The 25,657-nt window shown below is 49.8% G+C and overlaps 1 protein-coding gene across 1 annotated transcript in view; it reads left to right on the top strand.

Moving 5' to 3' along the window:
• KCNAB3 (potassium voltage-gated channel subfamily A regulatory beta subunit 3) overlaps positions 1-25,657 on the top strand; it is a 47,436-nt gene that overhangs the window by 14,052 nt on the left and 7,727 nt on the right. Inside the window, 8 exon segments of the mRNA XM_060256072.1 lie at positions 5,751-5,794; positions 6,059-6,096; positions 8,870-8,949; positions 13,941-13,985; positions 14,828-14,872; positions 16,282-16,325; positions 17,522-17,608; positions 22,800-22,885. Of these exon segments, the coding sequence (XP_060112055.1) occupies positions 5,751-5,794; positions 6,059-6,096; positions 8,870-8,949; positions 13,941-13,985; positions 14,828-14,872; positions 16,282-16,325; positions 17,522-17,608; positions 22,800-22,885 (469 nt within the window).

Below are 25,657 nucleotides of genomic sequence, written 5' to 3'. Positions count from 1 at the left end.
CAGAGTGCAGGACTGGATGGGCCACTGACCTGATCCAAAATGGCTTCTCTTATGTTCTTATGTGACACAGAGTGTTGGACTGGATGAGCCTTTGGCCTGATCCAACATGGCTTCTCTTATGTTCTTATGTGACACAGAGTGTTGGACTGGAGGGGCCATTGGCCTGATCCAACATGGCTTCTCTTATGTTTTTATGTGACACAAGAGTGTTGGACTGGATGGGCCTTTGGCCTGATCCAACATGGCTTCTGTTATGTTCTTATGTGACACAGAGTGTTGGACTGGATGGGCCACTGGCCTGATCCAGCATGGCTTCTCTTATGTTCTTATGTGACACAGAGTGTTGGACTGGAGGGGCCGTTGGCCTGATCCAACATGGCTTCTCTTATGTTCTTATGTGACACAAGAGTGCTGGACTGGATGGGCCTTTGGCCTGATCCAACATGGCTCCTCTTATGTTCTTATGTGACGCAGAGTGTTGCACTGGATGGGCCACTGGCCTGATCCAACAGGGCTTCTCTTATGTTCTTATGTGACACAGAGTGTTGGACTGGATGGGCCATTGGCCTGATCCAACAGGGCTTCTCTTATGCTCTTATGTGACACAGAGTGTTGGACTGGATGGGCCACTGGCCTGATCCAACATGGCTTCTGTTATGTTCTTCTGTGACACAGAGTGTTGGACTGGATGGGCCACTGGCCTGATCCAGTATGGCTTCTCTTATGTTCTTATGTGACACAGAGTGTTGGACTGGAGGGGCCATTGGCCTGATCCAACATGGCTTCTCTTATGTTCTTATGTGACACAAGAGTGTTGGACTGGATGGGCCACTGGCCTGATCCAACAGGGCTTCTGTTATGTTCTTATGAGCCAGACTTGTTTTTAAGGCAAGAAACATTTCAGAGGTGGTCTGTCATCACCTGCTGCTGCATCCCGGCCCTGGTACTCCTTGGAGGTCCCTTCCAAATACTATTCAGGGCCAACCTTTCTTAGCTTCTGAGATCTGGTGAGATTGGTCTATCCAGGGTGGGGCATTGGTGGTAGAATCCACCCCAGGCATACTCTGCCCAGAGCCATCCAAACATCTGGAGTCAAAAAAGGGGAATACTTTATCTTGGATAAAATAAAAGACAAGATCTCAGGCAAAATGTCTACTGCCCCACGTTCTACTCTACTGTTTAAAGGGCCACCTTTTCTAGCAGATTTTCTGGCTGGCCTCTGTAGTTCAAATAGGTATACTTCAACTATCTCTTCCACATTTTTGGTTTCTCGCTGCCTTTAGTTACAGTATTGTGGAGAGCCAGTTTGGTGTAGTGGTTAAGTGTGCGGACTCTTATCTGGGAGAACCGGGTTTGATTCCCCACTCCTCCACTTGCAGCTGCTGGAATGGCCTTGGGTCAGCCATAGCTCTGGCAGAGGTTGTCCTTGAAAGGGCAGCTGCGGTGAGAGCCCTCTCCAGCCCCACCCACCTCACAGGGCGTCTGTTGTGGGGGAGGAAGGTAAAGGAGATGGTGAGCCGCTCTGAGACTCTTCGGAGTGGAGGGCAGGATATAAATCCAATATCTTCTTATTGCACTCTTATCTTTGATGCTATTCGTTTTTGTGTTGCTTATTTTTGGTTTTATTTTACTCACAAGATGTGTATGCCGTTTCTCTTCTGACTTTATTGTTTTTGTATTTTTGAAACTTTTCCCCAATAAAATCATTTCAAATGGGGGAAAGCGGGGGGAGGAGGGGGGTCTCTCCAGATTGTCAGAAAATATGTGATTTGCACCGTTGGCAAAAGATGATCTGAGGCCACAAGGAAACATCGCCTTTTCTAGTTTGCTCAAAATTCTCTTCCTTGGGTCAGCCAGAGCTCTTTCAGCCCCACCTCCCTCACAGGGTATCTGTTGTTGGGGGGGGGGGAGGGAAAGGAGGCTGTGACCGCTCTGAGACTCTGAGATTCAGAGTATAGGGAGGGATATAAATCCAATATCATCATCTACACCAGTTTGGTGTAGTGGATAAGTGCGCAGACTCTTATCTGGGAGAACCGGGTTTGATTCCCCCCTCCTCCACTTGCACCTGCTGAGATGGTCTTGGGTCAGCCATAGCTATCACAGGAGTTGTACTTGTAAGGGCAGCTGCTGTGAGAGCCCTCTCGGCCCCACCCACCTCACAGGGTGTTTGTCGTGGAGGGGGCGGAAGGTAGAGGAGATTGTGAGTGCTCTGAGACTCTGAGATTCAAAGTATAGAGCGGGATATAAATCCAGTATCATCATCTTCTTCTTCCTTGAACCTGCATTCCTAGACTGTTGGGGGGCGGTTCCCTTTCTCCCCTACCTCGGCTGTATCACAATGCCGATGGCTGAAGCTGAAACCTACCATTAGGAAACAGTACAGCAGTTGTCAGTGCAGTCAGAGCATGCAGAGACACCCCCCCAGCCCCCCGCCCAGATTTACTTATTTATTTACTTATTTACTTAATTTATATCCAATCCAAATCCCTTTATTGGCATATAAATAAAAAGTACAGCATAGCAAATTTACATGGAGTTTCAGCTATAAAAAACCAGTCAGACATCAAGAAGGGGAGCTAGTCTTGTGCTCCCTGGTTGTTACAGCAGCCCAAAAGGTACTTTGCAACCAGGCTTGTGATATGGGAACATTGGTCAGATAGTAGGAAAAAAAACTAACTTCGCTTCAGGTAATCCATAAAAATTAGACAGAACAGGTTTGATTATGCAGTCCCGCACTTCCCCATAAAAATCACAATAAAGTAAGACATGGGCGACCATTTCAAGGTGCCTTCCATTACATGGGCAGACTCTATCCTGATAAGGGCTGTCGGCAAACCTCCCAGACAATACCGCTGAGGGTAGAACATCGAGTCTTGCTAACATAAAAGAGCGGCGTAACTGGGGTGAAGTGATCTGGGAAAGGTAGGCAGCAGGCAGCCCATGATCTGGGAAGATACCAAATGCTAACGGAGAACAAGTTTTATGTCCAGAAGAACACAGGGACCGTTTCTCAATATCTAAGATCCTCTGTTTCAGGATTCGGAATGCCTGCGTTTCACTTAGCATATAGAAGTTGTCCAAGGGTGCACCTATGGAATGTATTTTCTTCTGGATCTGACTATACCAAGCGGAAACGAAGGAATCCGCTAGCATCATATGGCTAGAACTAGCAGGGTTTGCACTAAAGTGTAGGTGTAGCCAAAACTTTATAGTTAGTAGCCATGCCTTGGTCTCAATCAAATGGGTTCCAGCCTCTAGGCACACTGCAGCGTAGCTGACACAGTCAGGGACCCCTAAAATACGGCGTAAAAATGCTGCCTGAATTTGCTCAAGTTGGTAGAGGGGGAAGAAGACTGTTTGCGGCCTCTCTTGGTTTAAAAGGGGCATTTGACTCTATTCCCAGGAATCTTCTCTGGAACAAATCGGACATCATGGGTCATCTGGATAAACGCCTACTTTTTCTTATTCGTAAAATGTATTCCCTTAATAGCCGTCAAGTGCGATATAACAGGTTCGGAAAGTGCAGCTAGTGCAGAACGCAGCAGCCAGACTGTTATTGGGGCTCCGTAAGTGGAGCACGTACCGCCGAGGCTGCGGTTATTCCCCACTCCTCCACTTGCAGCTACTGGAATGGCCTTGGGTCAGCCGTAGCTCTTGCTAAGTGGTTAAGTGCACAGACTCTTATCTGGGAGAACTGGGTTTGATTCCCCACTCCTCCACTTGCACCTGCTAGCATGGCCTTGGGTCAGCCATAACTCTAGCAGAGGTTGTCCTTGAAAAGGCAGCTGCTGGGAGAGCCCTCTCTAGCTCCACCCACCTCACAGGGTGTCTGTTGTGGGGGAGGAAGGGAAAGGAGATTGTGAGCCGCTCTGAGACTCTTCGGAGCGGAGGGCGGGATATAAATCCAATATCTTCATCTACCTCACAGGGTGTCTGTTGTGGGGGAGGAAGGGAAAGGAGATTGTGAGCCGCTCTGAGACTCTTCGGAGCGGAGGGCGGGATATAAATCCAATATCTTCATCTACCTCACAGGGTGTCTGTTTTGGGGGAAGAAGGGAAAGGAGATTGTGAGCTGCTCTGAGACTCTTCGAAGTGGAGGGCGGGATATAAATCCAATTTCTTCATTTACCTCACAGGGTGTCTGTTGTGGGGGAGGAAGGGAAAGGAGATTGTGAGCTGCTCTGAGACTCTTCGGAGTGGAGGGCGGGATATAAATCCAATATCTTCTTCTTCTTCTATTTTCACCCTACTGTTTACACAAAATGCCGCAAATTTTAATGGTGAAATTCTATACATCAGGGGTGGCCAACGGTAGCTCTCCAGGATGGCCGATGGCTGGGGCTGATGGGAGTTGTAGGCAAAAAACATCTGGAGAGCTACTGTTGGCCACCCCTGCTATACATTAGACATGCATACCTGTTACTATACTAAAACCTCTGTTCTGTAACTTTCAAGGTTTAAAGGACTGTTGTATCAAGGTTAAAGAAAGTTCAATAAAATTGTTAATTAGAGGGGGGAGGGAAGGAAGAGTACCGTTTTGCAGGCCCTGTGGGAATGTGAGAGTTCTCGCAGGGCTCTAGCCTCCTCCGGCAACACATTCCATCAGCTAGGGTTACCAAGTCCATTTCAAGAAATATCTGGGGACTTTGGGGGTGGAGCCAGGAGACATTGGGGGCGGAGCAGGAGCAAGGGTGTGACAAGCATCATTGAACTCCAAGGGAGTTCTGGCCATCACATTTAAAGGGACAGCACACCTTGTTAAATGCCTTCCTTCCATAGGAAATAATGAAGGATAGGGGCACTTTCTTTTGGGGCTCATAGAATTGGATCCCCTGGTCCAATCGTTTTGAAACTTGGGGGGTATTTTGGGGAGAGGTACTAGATACTATACTGAAAATTTGGTGCCTCTACCTCAAAAAACAGTCCCCACCAGAGCCCCCGAAACCTCCAGATCAATTCCCCATTATACCCTGTGAGAATCGATCTTCACATAGGGAATAATGAAGTGCTCAGCAGACGTCTCCCCCCACCCCGTTTCTGGCAACTCTGAAGCGAGGGAGAGCCAGTTTGGTGTAGTGGTTAAGTGTGCCGACTCTTATCTGGGAGAACCAGGTTTGATTCCCCACTCCTCCACTTGCACCTGCTGGAATGGCCTTGGGTCAGCCAGAGCTCTCTTATCTGGGAGAACCAGGTTTGATTCCCCACTCCTCCTCCTGCACCTGCTGGAATGGCCTTGGGTCAGCCATAGCTCTGGCAGAGGTTGTCTTTGAAAGGACAGCTGTTGTGAGAGCCCTCTCAGCCCCACCCACCTCACAGGGTGTCTGTTGTGGGGGAGGAAGGTAAATGAGATTGTGAGCTGCTCTGAGACTCTTCGGAGTGGAGGACGGGATATAAATCAAATTTCTTCTCTCTACTCATGAGTTGCTGCCAACTTCTTCCAAGTAACACAGACACCCCATCCCAAGAGGAAGCCTTTCAATCGGAGACTGAAGCCTCCGGAAGTGGAAAGTCACATGGTGGCTGTGGGGGCGGGGCTTCCCCCCAACTGGCCAGCTGACTGGGGGCGGGAAGGAGCCTGGGAAAGCGGAAGAACCCCCGCTGGGACCTGGGGTTTGGCAAGCCTACCACCAGCTAGGGGCAGCAACAGAGAAGGCCCTGGCTGTCGTCGTTTTGAGCTTCGCTTCTCTGATGCTGGGGACTGTCAACAGATTGTGAGACCTTTGTTCCTGTGTTTCCTTTCTCTGCAGGAACCTGGGGAAATCAGGGTTACGTGTTTCGTGCCTCGGGCTTGGTAAGTCCCCGGGGAGAAGAGGGGCTCGTGGGAGAGGGGCCTAGGAGTGCAAGAGCCTGAGGGCAATGTGGGATGAGTATCTGGTGCATTATCAGAGGCGCTCTTTACCAGCCAGCCAATAATCGCTCAAAAATCCAATCCCACCGTGGGGGGAAGCGGGCTGAGGTTGGTTGGCAGAGACCTCCTTTGGTCCATGTTCAAGGAGCGGAGCCTGTTTGGGAACGTCTTTGTGCTTCGTCTCATGATCTTCCTGTCTCCCTGCAGGTACTTGGGTGACGTTTGGATCTCAGATCTCTGATGAGGTGAGTAAGGCTTCCCAGCAACTGCTACTCTGAGAGCCTGCACAGTCTAGCGGTTAGGATGTCCGAGCAGGTTCAAGTCCCCCGTGGAAGCTTGCTGGGGAATCTTGGGCCAGTCTTGACTCACCCTCTTAGCCTAGCCTACCTCCCAGGGTTGTTGTTGTGAGGAGAAAATGGAGGAGAAAAGGAGGATGGAACCTGTTTTGGGTTCCCATTGAGGAGAAAGGTAGGGTATAAATGAAAATAAAATGAAAATATATAAATTTGCGCTCACTCTGGGCATTCTGCACTGTATATTTAAATTCAATGGGGTCTGAGTCGCTCTCCGCCACATACTTGTGTGCTTACCTGACCACTCTAGGAATTCTGAAAATTGTATACCTTTGCAGGTCCCAATTTAGTAGTGACTCCTAGACTTCATCCTAGAGACCTATAATTCCCAGAATTCCAGGAGAGCATCTCACAGTCTGTTGAACGAGCTTAAATTTGCACTGTGAGATGGAGCTGACTCATCCATTTGAACGTTTCGCACACAATAGAGGTGCTGCCACAACACATGGTAGCGTTGCCAACCTCCAGGTGGGGTAGGAATGAAGCCCGAAGGCATCCATGCAAAAATAATCTCATTAGGGTTTGTAGAATCTTTCGGGATCAAGTGCCGTGTTCTACTGGAGAAAGTTTTCCTTCTGGAAGGAAAACTTTCTCCAGTAGAACACGGCACTTGATCCCGAAAGATTCTACAAACCCTAATGATGTTACCAGCCGTGAAAACCTGAAATCTTTGATAAAAATAATCTCAATTATGGAAAACTTTATATAAATAATTTACTGCATGTCCAACAAATCTAATAAATACAGTAGCAAAGTATCCCGAAAACTCAGTCCTCTCATTCAACACACAGTATATATCTTGATAGTAGAAGTCCGGGGGAAACCTTGCGAAAACATGAAGTGGAAGTCCAAGGTTACGGCGATTCTTTCAGTCAAGAAGGTATTGACGACAAGCGACAAAGAGTTATTTCGCGTTAGCGGCACAGCGCAATTCCATAATCCTTTCAGCCGGGAAGGCATATACAACGCTGTTTCGTATGAGCAGCACAGCGCAATAAAGAAACAGGGAAGCGCATATAGCCGTTAATTTGCCGGGAAAAGTTCAGCTAAGCTGTGTATGAATTATTCAGGAACTGTGAAGCTTGTTCAAGCCCCAGGTGAAACAGGGCTATTTGCGTTTCCCTGTTGCTTTATTGCGCTGTGCTGCGGGGGGGAGGAATCTATGGCATTTTTCCCTGCTCAGACCCCTCCCCTCTAGGGTTGCCAATCCCCAGGTGGGGGCAGGGGATCCTCCGGCTTGGAGGCCTTCCCCATGCTTCAGGGTCGTCAGAAAGTGGGGGGGAGGGGAGGGAAATGTCTGCTGGGAACTCTGTTATTCCCTATGGAGATTTATTCCCATAGAAAATCATGGAGAATTGATCTGTGGGTATCTGGGGCTCGGGGGGGCCTGTTTTTTGGGGTAGAGGCACCAAATTTTCAGTATAGCGTTTAGTGCCTTTCCCCAAAATACCCTCCAAGTTTCAAAAAGATTGGACCAGGGGGTCCAATTCTATGAGCCCCAAAAGAAGGTGCCACTATCCTTCATTATTTCCTATGGAAGGTTTGGAATTTAAAGGTGTGCCGTCCCTTTAAATGTGATGGCGAGAACTCCCTTTGGAGTTCAATTATCCTTGTCACAGCCTTGATCTTGGCTCCACCCCTAATGTCTCCTGGCTCCACCCCTAAAGTCTCCTGGCTCCACCCCCAGAGTCCCCAGATATGGCCAAGACATGCTTATAAAATTCTGAGGAGATTTGCTTTGGCCTGTTCTTGAATTGGACTTGGCAACCCTACTCCCCTCCCTAAACCCTGCACTCCCTAGACTTCAACCCCCAAACTGCCAGGATTTTCCCAGCCCAAAGTTGGGCCACCGTTCAGGTGGATGTTTCCAATGCAAGACAGAATTTAAAGGAAAAATCAGCTGGCAGAAGAGAAGAAGAAGATATTGGATTTATATCCCACCCTATACTCTGAATCTCAGAGTCTCTGAGTGGTCACAATCTCCTTTACCTTCCCCCCCCCCCACAACAGACACCCTATGAGGTAGGTGGGGCTGAGAGAGCTCTGACAGAAGCTGTCCTTTCAACTCCTGCAAGAGCTATGGCTGACCCAAAGCCATTCCACCAGGTGCAAGTGGAAGAGTGGAGAATCAAACCCGGTTCTCCCAGATAAGAGTCCACACACTTAACCACTACACCAAACTGCTTACATTGGTGTTGGGGGGGGGGGGGCAACAGTGGGTGGGCTTCTAGTGTCCTGGCCCCACTGGTGGACCTCCTGATGGCACCTGGATTTTTTGGCCACTGTGTGACACAAAGTGTTGGACTGGATGGGCCATTGGCCTGATCCAAAATGGCTTCTCTTATATTATTATCTGGTTTTTTCAAAAGGTTATGGATAGGTTTGCAAACTCCAGGTTTGGAAATTACTAGAGGTTTTGGCGGTAGATCCTGGGGAGGTTGGGTTTTGGGGAAGGGAGAGACCTCAGTGGGGTAGAATGCCATAGACTTTACCCTCCAAAGTAGCCATTTCGTCCCGAGGACTCTGTTGCCTGGAGACCAGCTGTAATTCTGGGGGATCCCCAGGCTGCACCTGGAGGTTGACAACCCACCTGATGGAGCTGTTGTTATCAGCATTTATATTCTCCCTCTCTTTCTCTCTCCTTCACCTTCCTCTCACTTTCTAGATGGCGGAGAATGTGCTCACCATTGCGTACGAGAACGGGGTCAACCTCTTCGACACAGCCGAAGTGTACGCTTCTGGCAAGTAGGTTCAGTTACTACAACCTCAGCTGCTTTCCCCACAGGTCTTCTGTGCCTTTAATAGTTCCACAGTAAGGAGAAATTCAACAGGTGAAGCTGCACCCTATGAATGTCTGTCTCTCTTGGACCAGGAGGTGTCAAACTCATTTGTCATGAGGGCCGGATCTGACATAAATGAGATCTTTTCAGGCCAGCCTGGGCCATGTTGGGCCGGGCCATGTGTGTAACTATTTAAGACTAGGTAGCAGAGATATACACTTTTTAAAGGACAAAAACACGACAAAATATTATTTAAAAAAAAAACACCTTAAAACATGCTTAAAACATTAGCACTTTGGGGTCTTAAAGGTGCTTTCTTTGTATCTCTCCCCTGGGATGCAGGGAACTGGGCAAAGGAACCTCTGGCTCTTTTCCTCCCTCCCTCGGGGACCAGGAGGGGGGAGGAGCCTCAACCAATGGAGAAAATTGAGGTTTTGCTCTGTTGTTTCTGTGTGAGCGAGCAAGCCTTGCAAAGCAAGCTGAGATGAAGAAGGAACCAAGAGAGAGGGAGAAGGAAGCAGACAAGACACAGTTGTTCGTGGGCTTGATAGAGCCCCTAGGGGCCTGATTAGGCCCTCGGGTGTAGAAGGCAGGAGAGAGCCAGAGATAATCATGACTTTTATCTCAGACTAAAAGGTCCCTCAGCCTCAGCTCCAGGTCTTCCCTGCCTTTTACCTACTGGTGCTCCATTCTCAGGCGCCAACGGCTAAAAAGAGGTATTCTGGAGCTTTATCCTGTAAGCCTGAACCCCAACATCTGCCAGAGGTCAGCAATAAAGGAAAGGCACTCTGCACGTGCTTGGGGAGCTCTCTTCTTCACTGCTTTCTCCCAACGGCGTGAGCCCTCTGGAGTCTGTCCCTTGGCTCAGATTCTGCCCTGCCCGCTGACCAAAGATCAACAATGCCCCCCCTACAAAAGGATGTTCCTCTCCCACCCCCCCACCCCCATTTAGGGCTACCAAACTCTTACTGCAGGTAAGGCTCGGAAATCTTCAGGATCAGTTCCCCTGGAGGAAATAACAGCCTTATGTGGGGGGGGGGGGTCTGTGACATTATACCCCACTGAGATACCTCTCTTCTCCCCTCCCCCAAACCCTGCCCACCACAGGCTTCTTCCCCAAATCTCCGGGGATTTCCTGAGCTGGAATTGGCAGCCCAATCTCCCTTTCTTCCCTCTCCAACGTCTCTCAGTTCTAAACCTTCCGTTGCCCGCCCTGTGTTATTTCCGATAGATGCTCTGGTTAAATACGACCGGGAATCTCTATAAATATAGCACAGCGCACCAGGCTAACCGCGCAGTGAAGCTTTGGATGTTGGCAGACTTTCAGAGTTACACAGAACAGTGTTGGAGTCCAGTAGAGCACCTTTAAGACCAACCGAGTTTTATTCAGAATGGAAGCTTTCGTATGCATGCGCTGTCAAGTTGGCTGATTCAATAACGAGACCTTTTTGATAAAAGTTTCTAGTTTATTGATATCATTGTTCTCGACTACTCAGAGAGATTGAAAGACTAAGGAACATACAGCAAAGCATAATCATATAAGGTATACTTCAAAGGGATTCTTTAGGGAGGGGGTACTATGCAGGGCACATTCACACATTGATGTTACAATTTCGTTCTCAGGCCTGTTGGCCTTGGGCGAGAAACCTCCCCCGGTGCCCAGCCTGAGAAGGCGCCACAATCTCTTTCACATATTCCCATTTCAAAGCAAAACTACATAACGAAGGAAGGGAGGGGGGAGAGGAAAGTTCGAGCTAGCAGCATCGGCATACGGTGTGGCTTTTACCCAGAATGCTTCCCCCTGAACCAAAGATGGAATACAGACTTGACCAGAGTTGAAGCAGACTTGACATGCGCACATCATCAGACGAAGGAATGGGGTACAGTGAGCAGCAGAGCTACATATAGTTGGTGGGCAGTGGTTAAGCATGCCAAGTGGCGCAGAGTTATAATCCAATAGCAAAACAGTGAAATTAACAAATTGAAAGGGCATTTGGTCTGGATAACATCTGCATTGTCAGAACTGAAGAAGGTGTTGTAGGGCAATAAAAGCTGTCTGTTAATTACGTACTCTCTGGTTTCTGAAAGTCTGGCTTAAACGGAGAACTATTTTCTCAGAAGTGTTCTTGTTCCCTAATTCACTTTTTAACATGTAGCATACATTATAAACATCATTTCATAGAATCATAGAGTTGGAAGGGATCTCCAGGGTCATCTAGTCCAACCCCTTGCACAATGCAGGAAACCCACAAATACTTACCCCAAAATTCACAGGATCTTCATCGCTGTCAGATGGCTGTCTAGCCTCTGTTTAAAAACCTCCAAGGAAGGAGAGCCCACCACCTCCCGAGGATGCCTGTTCCACTGAGGAATCGCTCTAACTGTCATGAAGTTCTTCCTAATATTGAGCCAGAAACTCTTCTGATTTAATTTCAACCCACTCATTCTGGTCCTACCTTCTGAAAACAATTCCACACCCTCCTCTATATGACAGCCCTTCAAATACTTGAAGATGGTGATCCTATCACCTCTCAGCCGCCTCCTCTCCAGGCTAAACACCCCCAGCTCCTTCAACCTTTCCTCATAGGACTTGGTCTCCAGACCCCTCACCATCTTCGTCGCCCTCCTCTGGACCCATTCCAGCTCGTCTATATCCTTCTTAAAATGTGGCGCCCAAAACTGAACACAATGCTCCAGGTGAGGTCTTACCAGAGCAGAGTAAAGCAATACGTGCTCTGGACACTACACTTCTGTTGATACAGCTCAAAACTGCATTTGCCTTTTTAGCCACCGCATCACACTGTTGACTCATGTTCAGCGTGTGATTCACTAAGACCCCTATTTCAGTTTGCTAATGCGCAAAAAAAATACACTAGAATATAGTGGGAGATGGGTCCAGTGCATGCAATGGAAGTTACACAGAGGCAGTAGCCAGATTTAAAACTAATAAGAGCTCTTTAATATATGGAACTCATTCTAGACAGTGTAGATGAGAGACAGAGCTAGAATCTATGCTAACTACCTAGGATGGATATAGATGCTGGGAAGAGTGGTACTGCATCTATTGCTCAAATATAAGAGTGACGTGATCCTTCTTTGTGTGTGTGAGCGAGAGGAAGTGTGAGTTTGGAAGAGAGGAAATTGGTCCCTACGAATGTATCAGTCTACAAATAAAAGGGGAACAGAGGCAGAGGAGTAAACAGGAAGGATGCCCCGTCTGTCTGTCTGTCTGACTCTCTTGTAAAACACACACACACCCTGCTGAGGTGAAAAGATAGCATCAAGTCCTTCTCCTCCAACAATTTCTGCCTGCCGGACACTTTCTGGGCAAAAAAGCTGTCTCAGGACTTTCCAAAGTCACAATTAAAACTCGGTGACATGATTCTGTCAGGTCAGATTTGGGGATAGCCGGAAGGAAGGAAGGAATACGTACATAAGCAGGATGAATTCAGTCTCAAGGGAATGTCAGGTGACAGGGGGAATTTGGAAGTGGGGGAGGTTGAACAGCCCAGTCGCAGGCTGGCTTGAACGCCCCGAGCTGAAGAAGGGGTGCCTTTAGATCAGGAAGGCCGAGGGGTTTGATTTGTACAACTGGGGGTCGCAAGATGCTTGCAGTCCAGAGAGCTTCGCAGAATACCGTAGGTAGGAACGGCAAGGTGATGGAGGAGCCCCCTTTACGCAAATATGGAAAATACGAAAGAAATCACAAAAGCAAACAAGTCCAAGGCCCATCAGTTTGGTGGAAGCCCGAGGTCAGGGGCATTGAATTCATTTGTTATGAGGGCCGAATCTGACATAAATGAGACCTTGTTGGGCCGGGCCATGTGTGTACCTATTTAAGATGAGGTAGCAGAGAGATAACTTTGATAAAGGACACAGGCAAACACAAATATATATATTTTTTAAAAAAACTTAAAACATGCTTAAAACGTTAGCATTGGTCATAAAGATGCTTTCTTTGTATTTCTCCCATGGGACCCAGGGAACTCGGCGAAGGTAGCTCTGGCTCTTTCCTTCCTTCCCCAGGGGGCTGAGGGGGGAGCCTCAGCCAATAGAAGGGAGAGAGCCTTGGCTCAGTAGCTCTGCGGTGCAATTGAGAGAGCCTGGCAAAGCAGGCTATTCCCCCCCTTCCTCCCCAAAGGAGGAGCCTCAGCCAATGGAGAAAATAGAGGTTTTGCTCTAGAGCTCCTGTGCAATTGAGCAAGCTTTGCAAAGCAAGCTGTTCTGCAGAAGGAAGCAAGAGAGAGAGGGAGAAGGAAGCAGATGACAGCCAGTTGCTCGGGGGCCTGATAGGAGCCCTCCGAGGGCTTGATTTGGCCCCCGAACTGCATGTTCGACACCCCTGTTCTAGGTGGAAAATTTGGCACAGGCTGCAGCTGAATGTTGTTTGCTATTGCATACATGAGAGCCAGTTTGGTGTAGTGGTGAAGTGCATGGACTCTTATCTGGGAGAACCAGATTTGATTCCCCACTTGCACCTGCTGGAATGGCCCTGGGTCAGCCATAGCTCTTGCAGAGCTGTCCTTGAAAGGGCAGCTTCTGGGAGAGCCCCCCCCCTCACCTCATAGGGTATCTGTTGTGGGGGGGAGAAGATAGAGGAGATTGTAAGCTGCTCTGAGTCTCTGATTCAGAGAGAAGGGCGGGGTAAAAATCTGCTGTCTTCTTCTTCTTCATGGCTAGAAGGAACAGCTTTCACCCCAAAAGACACAAAGTGTTCTATGAGGCTTTGGTGGATGTACTGGAAACTGTATGGGGGCCTGTGTTTTCCTGTCTGCCTTGGCAGACAGGGCGACTCTCTGAGAATTCCAGATTCTTGTTTGTGTCCTCTTCGGCCCCTCTAATGGATCAGGCTGGAGGCAGAACGGCAGCTTCGATTTGAGCAACCAGAGAAATCAATCGGAGCTTTCCGCCTGGCGTTATTTTTACCTTTACTGTTGTGTTTCTTCTGCCTCGCAGAGCAGAGAAAACATTGGGGAACATCCTGAAGAGCAAAGGATGGAGGTAAACACACACACACCCCACCCCAGCATGAAGATCCCCCCCACACACCTTGACTCTTCCCCAAATTCAGTAGGAGATGCTCCCCCTCCCACCCACCCCTACCCATCCTGTATTAACCTTCTACAGTTTGATGTAGTGAAGACGATGTGCGGACTCTTATCTGGGAGAACCAGGTTTGATTCCCCACTCCTCCACTTGCAGCTGCTGGAATGGCCTTGGGTCAGCCATAGCTCTGGCAGAGCTGTCCTTTAAAGAACAGCTTCTGGGAGAGCTCTCTCAGCCCCAGCCAGTTTGGTGTAGTCGTTAAATGTGCGGACTCTTATCTGGGAGAACCAGGTTTGATTCCCCATTCCTCCACTTGCACCTGCTGGAATGGCCTTGGGTCAGCCATAGCTCTTGCTAAGTGGTTAAATTTGCGGACTCTTATCTGGGAGAACCAGGTTTGATTCCCCACTCCTCCACTTGCAGCTGGTGGAATGGCCTTGGGTCAGCCATAGCTCTGGCAGAGCTGTCCTTGAAAGAACAGCTTCTGGGAGAGCTCTCTCAGCCCCAGCCAGTTTGGTGTAGTCGTTAAATGTGCGGACTCTTATCTGGGAGAACCGGGTTTGATTCCCCACTCCTCCACTTGCAGCTGCTGGAATGGCCTTGGGTCAGCCATAGCTCTGGCAGGAGTTGTCCTTGAAAGGGCAGCTGCTGTGAGAGCCCTCTCAGCCCCACACACCTCACAGGGTGTCTGTTGTGAGGGAGGGAGATAAAGGAGATTGTGAGCCACTCTGAGTTTCAGAGTGGAGGGTGGGATATAAATCCAATGTCGTCTTCTTCTTTTTCTTCACTTGTCGCAGGCGTTCGAGCTATGTTGTCACCACAAAAATCTACTGGGGAGGCCAGTAAGTACAAGGGATACCCAGGGAGTCAGTGATGGTCTTCTATTGGGGGGAGGAGTTCATGTCGTATAGGAGAGCAGCGGGGGTCTGGGGCAAGGGGGCTGGATGTAGGGTGAAGCAGTGGGAGGGGAAGGGAATTTGGGTTGGGTCTTGGGGAATTCACTCTTGGAGCATCGAGGGGCCTTCAAGAAATGTGGCGGCGGAATGCGTCTCCGCAGGGGCAGGGGTCAGAGGAAGAGGGACCGACTTGGAATACTCCCGCCAATACTCCCTCTAAGCTGTGGAGCCCTTTGAGCAAAAATTTGTCTTCATGAGCTACTGCCACGAAAGTTGTGAGCTGGGGTGGCCGAACTTGCTTAACGAAAGAGCCACATAGAATAAACAGAGCCAGTTTGGTGTGATGATTAAGTGCGCAGACTCTTATCTGGGAGAACCGGGTTCGATTCCCCACTCCTCCACTTGCAGCTGCTGGAATGGCCTTGGGTCAGTCATAGCTCTGGCAGAGGTTGTCCTTGAAAGAGCAGCTTCTGTCAGAGCTCTCTCAGCCCCACCCCACCTCGCAGGGTGTCTGTTGCGAGGGAGGAAGATAAAGGAGATTGTGAGCCACTCTGAGATTCGGAGTGGAGGGCAGGATATAAATCCAATATCATCTTCTTCTTCTTCTTCTTCTTCTTCTTCTTCACTTGTCGCTTCACTTGGGGGAGGAAGGGAAGGTGATTGTAAGAGAGTCTGTTTAGTGTAGTGGTTAAGTGTACAGACTCTTATCTGGGAGAACCGGGTTTGATTCCCCACTCCTCCACTTGCAGCTGCTGGAATGGCCTTGGGTCAGCCATAGCTCTCGCAAGAGTTGTCCTTGAAAGGGCAGCTGCTGTGAGAGCCCTCTCAGCCCCATCCACCTCACAGGGTGTCTGTTGTGGGGGAAGGAGATAAAGGAGATTGTGAGCAAATCAGATTCAGAGTGAAGGGTGGGATATAAATTCAATAATCTTCTTTTTCATCATCAGATGTTTGAGAGCCACAAGACAAAGGATGGAAGGAAGAAAATAGATGGAGGAGGGAGGGAGAGGTGGAAAGAAAGCAACTTTAAATGCATTCTTCAAACTACCGGCTGGCCTGGCTTTGAGAAATGATTTAAAGAGACAAATACCTTCTCCAAGGGGTTGATGGGGTGGGGGCTTCAAGAGCCACACGCTATTTGTGAAAGAGCCGCAGTTCAGTTTGGTCACCCCTCCTTGTGAGCTGCTGCATAAATTAGTTTGTTCTGGGGCCCTCCTTTCTGAGCTAAGACCAAAATGTGTGAGCTGGAGGCTAGAAACCTGTGAGCTAGCTCACACTAACTCAGCTTAGAGGAACACTGACCCCCTCCCACACACACACACACACACGTTTTGTCTTTGTGTTTCCCCCCAAAGGGCCGAGACCGAGAGGGGCTTATCCCGGAAGCACATAATTGAGGGTAAGGTGGGGGGAAGAGGCGGGAGATTTCGGGGGGGGGATGGGTGAGCAGCATATAGAAGAGTTGGGGGAGTGGTCAGGGTGTGGTGGGTTCTGGGAGGGGGAGGGGAAAGGTGTGGGGAATTCTAGGGTGTGGGATTCTGGGGTGGGTAGGCAACGAGCAGCGGAGAGGGGAGGGCATAAGGAAGGGGAGGCGTGGGTCGGGTGATAAGCGGGGAAATTAAGAGAAGATCAGGTTGTCAACTCCAGGCTGGAAAATACCTGGAGATTTTGGAGGAAGAATCTGAGGAGGGGAGCGGATTTGGGGAGGGGTGCGCAATGCCAAAAAGTCCACCCTCCAAAGCTGCCGCTTTCTCCAAAGGGACTGATCTCTGTCGTCCGTAGATCGGTTGCAACTAGGGTTGCCAAGTCCAATTTAAGAAATATCTGGGGACTTTGGGGGTGGAGCGAGGAGACATTGGGGTGGAGCCAAGAGCAAGGGTGTGACAAGCATAATTGAACTCCAAAGGGAGTTCCGGCCATCACATTTCAAGGGACTGCACATCTTTTCCTTCCATAGGAAATAATGAAGGATAGGGGCACCTTCTTTTGGGGCTCATAGAATTGGACCCCCTGGTCCAATCTTTTTGAAACTTGGGAGGTATTTTGGGGAGAGGCACTAGATGCTATACTAAAAATTTGGTGCCTCTATCTCAAAACACAGCCCCCCCCAGAGCTCCCGATACCCACGGCTCAATTCCCCATCATTCCCTATGGGAATCGTTCATGGAGGTGCATGATGGCTGTGGGGGTGGGGCTTCCCCCGCTGACCAGCTGGCTTGGGGGGGGGGGAAGCCTGTAAAATCGGGGGTTCCCCCTCTGGGACCTGGGGATTGGGAAGCCTAGTTGTAACTCTGGGAAGTCTCAAGGCCCCACCGGGAGGTTGGCGGCCCAGAGAGGAGAGGATTTGAGGGTTTAAGATGCAGACAGAACTGTCGGAAGTCTGGTGAAGGGAGGCAGAATTTCCTTTCTTCTTAGCCAAGCAAGGGTAGGTGCGTTTGAAGCCTTGAAAGTAGAGGGGGGGGGCTTTTGAGTGGGAGCTGAGGGGAAGCCTGTCTGCCAGTATTTTTTTTTTTATTTTTTTGGGGGGGGGGCTATCAAGTTATTGTTTTTGAAGGGATGCTCATGTCAAACGTTTCCCTCTCCTTGGCCTCGTAGGGCTCAAAGGGTCTTTGCAGCGGCTTCAGTTGGAATACGTGGACATCGTGTTTGCTAACCGGATGGATGCCAACAGCCCCATGGAAGGTGAGTGTCCCCCCGCCAACACAAAAAGCTTCAAGGAGTTCTGCGTTGTCATCTCGGCCTCCCTCTCGCAACTGGGAGATGGAAACCAAACCTGCCCTCCGAGGTCTTTTTAGCGAGCCCTCCCTCCAGCCCCTTGAGACACCTGCCGTTCCAGACAAAAGGCTTCCCAGTTACCCCTCCACAAACACACACCCGCCGTAACTCAGGGGTTCCCCACTACACCTCCCCTTCTTACTTTATTTAAAACCAGGGCTTTTTTTGAGCAGGAACACAAAGGAGCACAGTTCCAGCTGCTTTGGCATCAGGGGCGTGGCCTGATATGCAAATAAGTTCCTGATGGGTGTTTCCTACAAAAAAAAGGCCCTGTGAGAAATCAGGGGGTGTGGTCTCATATGCCAATGAGTTCCTGCTGGGCTTTTTTCTACAAGAAAAGCCCTATTTTAAAACATTTATTGGCCACCTTCCTACTTTGCAGCACGCAAGACAGCTTACACTGTGGATCGAATACACTCCTTTGAGGCTAGAAAACTCCCAGCATCCATCTGTCTTATTTCCCCCTGTGTGTTTTATTTATTTATTTAGTAGATTTTTATTCCACCCTCTCCACCAATGGACTCAAAGGGGATTACAACAGAAACCAGCTTGCGCCCCACTTGTATCCAGCAAGCATCCAACTTGGATTTGTACAAAATATTTCACTGTAACGATTGCACAACAGTCCTATAAGGAAGGCCACAGTTAATGCCGTGTTTCAGGCATGGGGGGAGCAGGGGTGGAATTCTAGCAGGAGCTCCTTTGCATATTAGGCCACACCTCCCTGATGTAGCCAATCCTCCAAGAGCTTACAAAGAAGAGCCTTGTAAGCTCTTGGGGGATTGGCTACATCGGGGTGTGTGGCCTAATATACAAAGGAGCTCCTGCTAGAATCCCAGCCTTGGGGGTGGGGGGAATGTGGCCAAGAGAAAATGTGACTTGCCCAAGGCCGAATCGAGGAGCCAGTGGCAGAGAGCCAATCTGAAGCCCGGCTCTTTCGCCGCTGGGCTGACTCCCAAACTCCAACCGCCTCTCACCGGTTCTCTCCTTCCCCCTTGCAGAATGTGACCCGAACTTCCGATTGCTCTTGCTGGAAGGTACTGCATATCCCCCACCCCCCACACTCAAAACGAACCAACAAACTCTCCTACTGGTTGACCCCTCCCCCTCCCCAAATCCTGTGCGTGAGAATCCTGACCCCTCCACCCCATACCTCTCAAGCCTTCCACTGAAGGACAGGCCCCAATCAGGAGATTTTAAAGGAGACGTTATGGGGAAGAATCAGAAGTCAGAGCATTGTTTCTGGTTTTGAGGGAGGGGTGGCGGGGAAGCCATGCTTGGCCTCGGACTGGTTGGCCGTGCAGAGCCCCCGAGCAGCTGCCAGGGGTGGCTGGTCACGGCACGGGGGAGGCCTGCCAGGTCAGAGCTTCAACCAGGGTCCCCTCTAAGCTGAGTTAATGTGAGCTAGCTCACGGTTTTTTAGCCTCCGGCTCACACGTTTTTGTCTCCGCTCGGGAAAGATGATCCCAGAGCAAACCGATTGGCGCAGCAGTTTGCAGCTTGAATGCCAGCAGCTCGCAAAGAATAAAACTTGGCGGGTCTTAAAGGAAGGGGTGCCAAGTCCAATTCAAGAAATATCTGGGGACTTTAGGGGCGGAGCTAGGAGACGTTGGGGCGGAGCCAGGAACAAGGGTGTGACAAGCATAATTGAACTCCATGAGAGTTCTGGCCATCACATTTAAAGGGACAGCACACCTTCCATAGGAAATAATGAAGGATAGGGGCACCTTCTTTTGGGGTTCATAGAATTGGACCCCCTGGTGCAATCCTTTTGAAACTTGGGGGGGGTACTTTGGGGAGAGGCACTAGATACTATACTGAAAATTTGGTGCCTCTACCTCAAAAAACCCAGAGCCCCCAAAACCTCCAGATCAATTCGCCATTATACCCTATGAGAATCAATCTCCACATAGGGATTAATGAAGCGCTCAGCAGACTGGAGCCTCCGGAGGGGGAAAGTCACATGGTGGCTTTGGGGGCGAGGCTCCCCCCCCCCCCCCCCGCACCGGCTAGCTGACTGGGGGCAGGAAAGAGCCTGGGAAAGTGGAAGAACCACCGCTGTGGGAATTGACAAGCCTACTTAAAGGTACCACAGGACTCAAACTCCGGTCCGCTGATTCAGAAAACAGGGTGACCCACCAGAATGGATCTTTGTTGTACAAGATTTGTGGAAGGACCGCTCTTTAAAACCTGCATTCCAGGTAGCCACTTGGGAGGTATGTGAGCCCTGAAACTCTGTGTTGTCTTTGAATCCCCAAGCGGCCTCCCCAATAAACAGCCCTGCACACCAGACCCTTGAGAATCCCAACCCATCCCATAATTTCCTCTCCTGCATAGCTGCTGCAGCCCCTAAGGGAGAGGAAAACCCTTTTGTGCGTAACCCAAGTGCTCTCCCCCGGGGACCCCACCCCACAAATACAAGAAGTGGAGTTTGTCTGTTGGGAAGCGGGTGCAGAATTGTTTGTGGGTGTTCTTGTAATCTAGTGCACAGCAATTGTGTGAGTGTCAGGGTTGCCAACTGACCTGAGAAAAAAAAATCAGCCTCTCTGCTCTTGGACTTTTACAAGAAGCTTGATCTGCTGATACCGGCTGGGGAAGATTTTCGTGATGCACAGAGAGGCAATTTTATTTGCTCCGTTGACAAATAAAGGCAGCAGAGCTGGGAGTGTGCAACTAGTGTGTGTGTGGGGTGTAAATCCGAGTGCTGTTTGCAAGCAGAAGTGCACTTGTGTATTTTTGCAGTGGTGGGGAGGCCCCCACGACTGAAGCTATTTTGCAATTTGAGGAGCCAGGAAGGAGGCCAAACAGTCTGAATGTTAACATTTTCAGTCTGGGAAAATCCCCGCAACCAATTTATCCATTTTGAATTCAAACATCTGCAAGTGGAAATAAACAATATACCCAAAGAGGGTGAATTCTATGTTATCGTTCCCTTCTGAGGTCCCCCCCCCCTTCTCCACACCCTACCGTTCCCAGGCTCCACCCCCCAAATCTTCAGGAACTTCCCAACCTGGAGTTGGCAACTCTAGACACAGATTTGGGGGTGGTCCGTCCAATGCAACTCCTCCCCACCCCCAAATTGTTTCCTCTGCTGAGGTTCCGTTCCCAGCAGAGAGATCGGACTTGGCCCTGGGGGCTCGCTCACCCCGCCTGGCTTCCCATCACTCCCCTTGTGCCAGCAGCTCTGAAAGAAGAAAGGAAGCCGCAACAAAGAAGAAACTCCCCGTGCAAAACACAATTCTGACTTGTAGGTATCAAAATACAAAAAGAGTATCAACAGGACGCAGCATCTCAGTCGTGCACCAAGTTAAAACCTCGTAAGTCCCACGATGCTCCTACTGTCCTTACGTGGCTCAAAGCCACTGTATTATATTCCGTGCAATGTTTGAGAAAAAGGTCCAACGGAGAACCGGTCCGCTTTGCAAGCCGTTTCGGATCTCTAATCCTTCTTCTAGGGACCAATCTTGTATATGATGTGCAATTTTCTAGGTCCAGCGGTGCCAAAAAGTATTCAATCAACCGTGTCAGTCTAGAATTCCTATTTTTTTCTAATTTTCACACATAATATTGCAGGAATGCCATAGTTAATACAAGAGCCCCGGAACGCAGAGTGTTAAAGCTGCAGTACTACAGTCCTAAGTTCTGCTCACGACCTGAGTTCAATCCCCAGCGGAAGCTGGGTTTTCAGGTAGCCGGCTCGAGGTTGACTCAGCAATCCATCCTTCCGAGGTCGGTAAAATGAGTGCCCAGCTTGCTGGGGGGAAAGTGTAGATGACTGGGGAAGGCAACGGCAAACCACCCCGTCAAAAGTCTACCGTGAAAACGTTGTGAAAGCAACCTTACCCCAGAGTCGGAAACGACTGGTGCTTGCACAGGGGACCTTTCCTTTCCTTTTCATAGTTAATACATTCCATTTGAGCCACGTAAGGACAGTAGGAGAATTGTGGGACTTACATAAGAACATAAGAGAAGCCCTGTTGGATCAGGCCAATGGCCCATGCAGTCCAACACCCTGTGTCACATAAGAACATAAGAGAAGCCATGTTGGATCAGGCCAATGGTCCATCCATTCCATCACTCTGTGTCACATAAGAACATAAGAGAAGGCATGTTGGATCAGGCCAATGGCCCATCCAGTCCATCACTCTGTGTCACATAAGAACATAAGAGAAGTCATGTTGGATCAGGCCAATGGCCCCTCCAGTCCAACACTCTGTGTCACATAAGAACATAAGAGAAGGCATGTTGGATCAAGCCAATGGCCCATCCAGTCCATCACTCTGTGTCACATAAGAACATGAGAAAAGCCATGTTGGATCAGGCCAATGTCCCATCCAGTTCAACACGCTGTGTCACATAAGAACATAAGAGAAGCCCTGTTGGATCAGGCCAATGGCCCATCCAGTCCAACATTCTGTGTCACATAAGAACATAAGAGAAGCCATGTTGGATCAGGCCAATGGCCCATCCAGTCCAACACTCTGTGTCACATAAGAACATAAGAGAAGCCATGTTGGATCAGGCCAATGGCCCATCCAGTCCAACACTCTGTGTCACATAAGAGAAGCCATGTTGGATCAGGCCAGTGGCCCATCCAGTCCAACACTCTGTGTCACATAAGAGAAGCCATGTTGGATCAGGCCAGTGGCCCATCCAGTCCAACACTCTGTGTCACATAAGAGAAGCCATGTTGGATCAGGCCAGTGGCCCATCCAGTCCAACACTCTGTGTCACATAAGAGAAGCCAGGTTGGATCAGGCCAATGGCCCCTCCAGTCCAACACTGTGTGTCACACAGTGGCCAATATATGTGTGTGTGTATACTTATGAGCTTTTAACTTGGTGCACGACCGAGATGCTGTGTTCTGCTGATACTCTTTTTTTGTATTTTGATACCTATGATTCATAACAAGTCAGGATTGTGTTTTGCATGGAGAGCCTTTTCTTTGTTACGGCTTCCTTTCTCCCCCGTGGTCCCGTCAATACTGCGACGCCAAAAGAAGAAAGGGCTGCCGGTCTTTAAACGAGGGAAGGAGACAGGCAGGGGCTGGGGGCGGGGCCAAACAACCCCCTGCCTGACCTTTCTTTCTCCCCTACAGAGATTGTCCGGGCCATGACGTACGTGATCAACCAGGGGATGGCCATGTACTGGGGCACGTCTCGCTGGAGCGCCATGGAGATTATGGTAAAGGCTGGGTCGAGGGGTGCTGCGCGCATGGCGGGGCCGTGGCTCAGTGGCAGAGCCTCTGCTTGGTGTGCAGAAAGTCCTAGGTTCAATCCCGGGCATCGCCAGTTAAAAGAACCAGGCAGGGGGCGATGGGAGACGCTGGAGAGGGGCTGCCAGTTTGAGGAGGCAATATTGACCTTGATGGACCACGAGAACTAAGCGCTGATGCAGCCCTGATGCAGCAAAGCTTGATGGGATCATAGAGTTGGAAGGGACCTCCAGGGGCATCTAGTCCAACCCCCCTGCACAGTGCAGGAATTTCACAAATGCTTCCCACACACACACACACATCTCCAGTGACCCCTGTTCCATGCCCAGAGGATGGGGGGGAAACCCCTCCAGGATCCCTGGCCCAATTGGCCTGGAGAAAAATTGTGAACCGACCCCCAAGTGGCAACCAGCATTTCCCTGGGTGTGTAAGAAAGGGCCACGAGAACTAAGCACGGATGCGACCTTTCCTGCGCTCCTCCTCATGAACTGCCAAAGTTCACAGCATCAGCATGGCTGTCAGATGGCCCTCGAGCCTCTCGTTCGTTTGAAAACCTCCAAAGAAGGTGAGCCCTCCAGCTCCCAAGGAAGCCTGTTCCACTGAGGAACTGCCAGGGAGTTCTTCCCGATGTTTAGCTGGAAACTCTTCTGATTTGAAGCGGCCCCGTGGCGCAGAGTGGCAAAGCAGCAGTACTGCAGTACTGTGATCTGAACTCTCTCTCACGACCTGAGTTCGATCCCAGCTGAAGCTGGTTCAGGTAGCCGGCTCGAGGTTGACTCAGCCTTCCATCCTTCCGAGGTCGGTCAAATGAGTCCCCAGCTTGCTGGGGGGAAAGCGTAGATGACTGGGGAAGGCAAGGGCAAACCACCCCGTAAAAAGTCTGCGGTGGAAATGTTGTGAAAGCAACGTCACCCCAGAGTGGGAAACGACTGGCGCTTGCACAAAGGACCTTTCCTTTCCTTTCCCTTCTGATTTAATTTCAACCTGTTGGGTCTGATCCAGCCTTCTGGGGGCAACAGAAAGCAATTCTGCACCATCCTCTTCCTATAAGGAGAGGATGTGGCTCAGCGGTAGAGCATCTCCTTGACATGCGGAAGATCCCAGGTTCAGTCTCTGGCATCTCTCGTTAAAAGGCTCAGGTAGTAGATGGTGGGAAAGACTTCCACCTGAGACCCTGGGGAGAGAGTGGCTGCCAGTCTGAGTAGACAATACTGATCTCCACAGACTGATGGCCGGATTCAGCAGAAGGCAGCTTCTCGTGTTCCTGGGTCTTGTGCGTGTTTGCTTTGGAATAAGGCCTGGTTTGTAGGTACAGAGAAGGAGGTGGCAGAACAGCGGGTGCTAGGGTTGTCAACTTCCAGGTACGGCCTGGAGATCTTCCAGAATCGCGACTGGTTTCCAGAAGACGGAAATCAGCTCCCCTGGAGATAACGGGGGCTTTCAAAGGTAGATTCTATGGCCTTATATCCTGCTGAGGGCTCTCCTGTCTGGTTGCCAACTCTACTTTGGGAAATACCTGGAGATTTGGGGGGAGGGCTATAATGGGGAAGGGAGGGACTTCAACGGGGTGTGATGTTATAGGGCCCGCTTTCCAAAGCGGTCAGTTTTCTCCAGGTTTGCTCATCTCTGTCGCCTGGAGATCAGTAGTCACATTTATTTATTTATTTACTTTAGATTTATATGCCGCCCGTTCTGCCAGCGGACTCGGGGCAGCTAACAGCCTCATTTAGGGTTGCCAATCCCCAGGTTGGGGCAGGGGATCCCCCGGTTTGGAGGCCCTCCCCCCCACTTCAGGGTTGTTAGAAAGCGGGGGCAGCAGAGGGAAATGTCTTCTGGGAACTCTGTTATTCCCTATGGAGATTTATTCCCATAGAAAATCATGGAGAATTGATCCGCGGGTATCTGGGGCTCTGGGGGGGGCTGTTTTTTGGGGTAGAGGCACCAAATTTTCAGTATAGCATCTAGTGCCTCTCCCCAAAAGACCCTCCAAGTTTCAAAAAGATTGGACCAGGGGGTCCAATTCTATGAGCCCCAAAAGAAGGTGTCCCTATCCTTCATTATTTCCTATGGAAGGAAGGAATTGAAAAGGTGTGCCGTCCCTTTAAATGAGATGGCCAGAACTCCCTTTGGAGTTCAATGATGCTTGTCACAGCCTTGATCTTGGCTCCACCCCTAATGTCTCCTGGCTCCACCCCCAAAGTCCCCAGATATTTCTTGAATTGGACTTGGCAACCCTAGCTGCGTTATAAAAACCACAATTCCAGTTGCAATGTTAAAACAATAAAACTTAATAATAACAATTGAGACCTCAGTGTTTGGTGCTATACGAGAATCTTGACATAACCGGATCGGATTGTTTTCGATGTCACCGTTCTTCTGATGATCCGTTAGTGGTCCTTCTGAAGGTCTTTCCCAGCAGCATAGAAGTGGCAGCCTTTTACCACTTAGTTTTAATAGGCCCATCGGAAAAGTTCAGTTTTACAGGCCCTGCAGAATCGGGAGAGGCCCCGCAGGGCTCTTATGGCCTCTGGGAGAGCGTTCCGCAGCATCGGTGCTGCCACTGAGAAGGCCCTGGCCCTGTGTAGAGCTTAGTCTCCCTTGGTCCAGGGATGGATAGCAGATTTTGAACTCCCAAATGCAGTGCTCTCTGGGGGACATATGAGGGGGGTGGGAGAGATCTAACAGCAGGAGATCTCCAGCCAACACCTGGTATACATCTTAAGGAGGGACGATGGCTCAGT

Source organism: Heteronotia binoei, chromosome 15 (assembly GCF_032191835.1).
Source record: "Heteronotia binoei isolate CCM8104 ecotype False Entrance Well chromosome 15, APGP_CSIRO_Hbin_v1, whole genome shotgun sequence".
Lineage (NCBI taxonomy): Eukaryota > Metazoa > Chordata > Lepidosauria > Squamata > Gekkonidae > Heteronotia > Heteronotia binoei.
The sequence above is the reverse complement of the archived record's forward strand: the minus strand, read 5'-3'. Positions and strand labels throughout refer to the sequence as shown.